General features: G+C 42.5%; 1 protein-coding gene across 1 annotated transcript; it reads right to left on the bottom strand.

Annotated features, from left to right (window-relative positions):
• Positions 1-2,387: 2,387 nt before the first annotated feature.
• LOC148037227 (uncharacterized) lies at positions 2,388-5,043 on the bottom strand. Its single transcript, XM_087677267.1, has 3 exons — positions 3,789-5,043; positions 3,534-3,659; positions 2,388-2,737 (listed from the first exon to the last, which is right to left on the bottom strand). Exons 1-3 carry the CDS (start codon positions 4,925-4,927, stop codon positions 2,569-2,571), a joined length of 1,434 nt encoding a protein of 477 aa, XP_087533393.1. The 5' UTR covers positions 4,928-5,043; the 3' UTR covers positions 2,388-2,568.
• Between the last annotated feature and the right edge of the window lie 258 nt (positions 5,044-5,301).

Raw genomic sequence — 5,301 nt, forward strand, 5'->3', positions numbered from 1 at the left:
TTGCTTCATTAATGAAGTGTGTGCCTTGATGACTAACTAGTTTGATGGGGTAGCCGAATCATAAGATTACCTATCCCAAAGAAACTTAGCTATGGTCCTAATGTCATTCTTCTTGGCGGCCTGAGATTTAGTCCATTTTGTGAGATAATCCATCACCACAATTATGTACTTTGCCTGTGAGTACTGCCTATGGGATTGATCGGCCCAATGAAGTTGATTCTCCACTTTTTGTTGTGCTACTATTGGGTCAACTCTATCTTGTCCTTATGTATGGATAATTTGATTCTTTGGTACTTGTTGCAATGTTTCACAAACTTAGCTACATCACGAAATAGGATGGGCCACCACAACTAAGATTATAGCACCTTGCATATTATAGTATCTCTCTGTTGAAGTGCCCTCCGGCAATTCCACCATGTGCTTTAGTAAGTACATCATGAATCTCATGCTCAAACATGTATATTCATAATAACCCATCCTATCCTAGTCTATAGAGCTGACCAACCTATCAACTCATAGGGCTGAATTTTGAGGATAATGTACTTTAGTCTAGCCTTCTCTATAGGTCTCTCAGGCAATTCATACTGTAGGATTTTGACTATGTTATTTGCCCAATACGGTGCTAGATCAGCCCTGAATAGGTCTCTCTCAGTGGACATGCTAAAAAGGTGTACATTTGGTGGGTCATCTACAATACCCTAATCAGCAAATTCTCCTGTGGGTATGTGCGAGACATATAGTCTACCATGTAGTGTTGCTTACCCTTGCGTACCACCACAGAGAAGTCAAACTCTAGAAGTATAAGTAACCATCTAGCTATGTGTCCTATGTAGGGCAAGGTTTGTTTACTAAGTAAAGCAAAGCCTCATGATCAATGAAGAATCTGAAGGATGTAGCTAAAAGATAATGATGGAACTTCTTCACAGTAAACACCATTGCTAGGCCTTCCCTCTCCATCATGGAGTAATTCATCTCCATATCTATGAGTTGTTGGCTTGCAAATCTCAAAGGATAATCAAGATTATGTTCACCAAGTTCACACGAAATTGCTCCCATGGCGAATTTTGATGCTTCCATGTGCATGTGGAATGTTATGTTCCAGTCTCGAACTCGTAGGATTGGTGCGGTCATAAGAGCCTTCTTTAGTTCCTCATAAGTGTGTTGAAATTCCTTAGTCCACTCAAATACCATCAACAATTTGTAAAAGGTTCTAGCATTCAATGCATAGCTTAGAACAAATCGCCGATAGTACCCTATGTGTCCCATAAAGCACTCAACTCCCTTATAGTTTGTGGGTGGTCCTAAATGGACAATGACCTTGACTTTGGAGAAGTTGGTGCCAATGTTGTTCTTAGACACCACATGCCCTAGGAGACATCCATGTTCTACCCACAAAAACTGACACTTCAAGGGATTCAAGGAAAGATTATACAACCTAGACCGCTCAAAGACTGCGAAAAGTTTATCTAGATGTTCCCTTCAACTAGAGTGGACACATAGATTTTCAACGAATACCTCTAATTAATATCGCCGAAGTGTATCTTTGAGGTCGGTGCACATGAGGCATAGAAAGATAGCTTGTGCATACATTAGCCCAAGTGGCATGACCATGTAGGTAGAAAACCCCATTCGGTCAAAGAATGTTGTCTTATGTGTATGATTAGGGTGTACCTACATCTGGTTGTAGCCTAAAACGTCATCAATGAAACTATAGGCTTCCTTTTCTACTAGTCTTTCGAGCATATGCTTCGTGTTGGAGAGTGGATAGTTGTGCTTCTTAGTCGTAGCATTGAACTGAGTATATGAGAGATAATAGGATGGGATACTCCAATGGATTCCTTTTTCGTCTATGAGTACCTTGTTAGGTCATAGAACACAGATGTTATTATGAAAGAAAAAAGAAAGAGGGATGATGGAGATCTAGGTACATCTAAGAGGGTCAATGGAGGGAGTGGTCGATTAGACCTAGATCGACCGTACTATCTCCTACTAGGCCTACACCTAAGCATACCATGGAGAATGTTACAAATGAGAGAAAACAAGAACAAGCAAAGACAAAGGGGCGCAAATGAGGGTGCAAGCTAACATCATAGGCTTCTTTGATATCATTCATAACAATGCAACATCCATAAAGTAATGTTTATTTTTGTATCAACTAATTTGCATAAAAGAGTCACAAAAACCTGCTACAAATATGGTTTGCAAACTTTAAGCCATAACAAATCAAGATGGTGAAGAACGGCTCATTGATTAATGCAAAAAACTATGAATAATAACTGAAACTGTTACACATAGCAAGTACTCATATCGGATATTACTTGAAAAAGAGAGAACCTAGAGTTTTCATTAAATGTTTAGAAGAAAACTTAAGGTGGGCTTGTGACATTTGCAAACCCAATTAGGGTATATCTTTTGCATGAAAATGTTTACAAAGTAAAAGTTCATCTTTGTACTTCTATAAAGAGTCAATAATGTGAAGACTAGCATGAAAGTTGTCTTCATGATGGTTTTTCTTGCTCACATACAATGGCAGCTTGCAAGGAATCATCAAGTTGCATACTTTTGCATTCATTTAAGGAATCTTGGTTCTTGATGGGTAAATGGAGCTAATTGGTGGTGTTGTGAGTGATTGTGCTCTCCTTCATATGTGACAATAAGCATCCTAGGATTACCCTTAGCACGCTCCACATGTTTCTTGGCTGGGCAACCCCTTACTACACTACACTTGTAATAACCCCTGTGATAAAGACACAACAGTGCATGGATGAATTAGAGAAGAGAAAAACATTGTCAATACAAGTACATAGAGATTGTTTGCATAATCAAGAATTTGTGTCATGCAAAATGAAAAAGGTCATGAGGACAATAACATGATAATATTTGTATTTGAATTTAGAGAGATGACTAAGTTCAAATATGTATGTGTGCAACAAGTACATATAGATTGTTTACGTAATCATGAATTGGTGGCATGCAACATAATGAGACTTGTATTTGAATTTAGAGAGATAACTAAGTTGAAGTATGTACGTGTGTAACTTGGTTTATAGCATGAGTAAGCTGTAGTATATAGGTGAACAAGGTTATGTATGACCTGCATAAGATGCAGTACATAGTGGGCACGGTTATGAGAATTAACAACAAATAAAGATGTGAAGATAGACAATACACGGTGCGTAGATGTATTGAATCGGACGAGATTATACATGCATGTGATATACGTGTACGCTGATTAAATCAATGACTCGTGAGATTTGTGTGTATGCTGAAACTAATGACTAGTGAGATTTGTGGTCGTGTGGAATTTTGAAATGAACCTATGGATTGATGTGAGAAGTGTACCATATGCTCATGCATAATACACGTTATGCATGAGCATATGGTACGGTGCCTAGATGTATAGAATCAGACGAGATTATGAATGCGTGCGATATGCGTATATACGTATACGCTGTTTAACGTAATGACTAGTGAGATTTGTGGTGATGTGGGATTTTGCAATGAACCTATCGATTGATGCGAGAAGTGTGTACCTTGGATAAGGGGACCCTTTGATAGGTTTCTGTCCATACTTTCTCCAAGAATACTCGTCTGCAGGTATGTCGGCAACTTTGTCACTTATTGCAGGGACCATCCTTACAGTCTTATTTTTGTGCTTCCTGCAATATAGAGAAGGGATTAAATTTATTTACTGATATGGAATAAGTCCAAATCGAGCTTTATCAAATCCATCAATTCGTGATGCAAAACCAGAACTGATTTGTTAATGGAAATACAGGACAGCTTACCTTCGCTTTGAGCTGCAAGTGCAATTTTCCTTGCTGTGATCTGAATCAGATAGTTTCCTCTTCAGAGGAGAGGTCATTAGGCTTAGATCGAGGGGCGACCTGTCCAGGCTGATGCACGGTTTAAGGTTGTCTGCAGTAGTATTTGTTAATGATATTGTACTGCCAGCCGAAAATTTTTGAGGGATTTTATCTGAACTGCTGTTGGAGGCCATGCGGTTTATCGTATTCAGGGCTCTGATTTGATGATACTGTTCATGAGGGGTTGATATTGGATTAGCACCGGTAAGATCGTCGATAGAGTACTGGCCATGGCTGCTATGGGTGGCGCCGGCTTGATATAGCGATACGGAAGTATTCTGATTGACACATAGGCCGTTTTCAAGCAGAGAGAAATTATTCAAAGGGGAGCAGGAGATGGTTCCTTCTGCGGCAGATAATGGAGGAGACAAGAATTCGTGTGTGTTGGTGATACTTCTGCAGACCTTGTCTAGCAAGGCAGTACCGGACTGGGGCGATGGACCCGCGGCGCATGAGGAGGTTGTAATAATACTGTGGGGCGTGAAGTTGGGATGGCCATGAGCATGGTCGTCCATGGAGGCTGTCTGGTTGAGGTCAAACGAAGGAAGCGAGAGGTGGAGGTCGTTACGCGGCGAGCCGCAGCTGGAAGCTGGCGTGCCATCCACATGGAGGTCGTCGGCAGCAGCTGGTAACATAACGGCTGGATTAATACGATTACAGTCGAGCAGATGCGGATCTCGCTCATTGTTGATGCTGCAATAGTATTTCATGGTGGTGTTGCTGGTCTGACCGAGCGAACTGATCGAAGGGGGGGGAGAGACGGAAGACGAATTATTGCTTGAAGAAGGAGATGCGCCTTCTCGAGCTCGCGCTCTGCGCACTCGGGCATGGCCGAACGTCGTCGACCTAATACCTACAGCGGGGCGGCCGGAGGAAGAGCTGGTTGACGAGGAGGAGAGGAGGGAGAGGAGGTCCTGGAAGCGGGCGATGGTCTGGTCGGCGTGAGGCGATGTGCCGGGAGGGTCGTGAGGGGAGAGCAGGGTCTGCACGAAGCGATGGAGGCTGGCGAGGCCTGCAGAGACGGCGGACTGGATGTGCAGGTCGGCGTTGGGGGACGCCATAGCCAGCAATCTGGCAGCTCAGGCAGGAAGACGAAGACGCGATCACAGAACCCGAGATCGCATGTCTGTGAGAGAGAGAGACTCAGAAGTGTGCGTGTGAGAGAGAGAGACTTAGAAGTTTGCGTGTATTTATTACATTAGATCAGTTTTTAACTTGCCGACCAGTCAACTTTCAGCACCCTTCCCTTCCAACTTCCCAGCAAGCAATCCCAGCCCCAGTCAATCGGAGTCGACCCCTCATCTAACTAATACGCAGTCAATCTTCAATGATGGCCAACTCCCTCAAAGTTAGCACTTGAACCTTCCCAATGATTATAAACCTCGTCCATGGTCCAATTTTTGGCCCAATCGATAAACTGCCTCCATGAGTCGCC

The sequence above is a fragment of the Lygodium microphyllum genome, chromosome 4, assembly GCF_053477565.2.
Source record: "Lygodium microphyllum isolate KBCC chromosome 4, Lygodium_microphyllum_v1.1.10, whole genome shotgun sequence".
In the NCBI taxonomy this organism is placed as follows: domain Eukaryota; kingdom Viridiplantae; phylum Streptophyta; class Polypodiopsida; order Schizaeales; family Lygodiaceae; genus Lygodium; species Lygodium microphyllum.

Excerpts from the sequence above, each read along its gene's own strand:
- LOC148037227 (XM_087677267.1), bottom strand. The coding sequence starts at position 4,927 with ATGGCGTCCCCCAACGCCGACCTGCACATCCAGTCCGCCGTCTCTGCA. Across the intron at positions 3,660-3,788 it reads ACTTGCAGCTCAAAGCGAAG|GAAGCACAAAAATAAGACTG; the intron begins GTAAGCTGTCCT and ends TCTATATTGCAG. Across the intron at positions 2,738-3,533 it reads AAAGGGTCCCCTTATCCAAG|GGGTTATTACAAGTGTAGTG; the intron begins GTACACACTTCT and ends TCTTTATCACAG.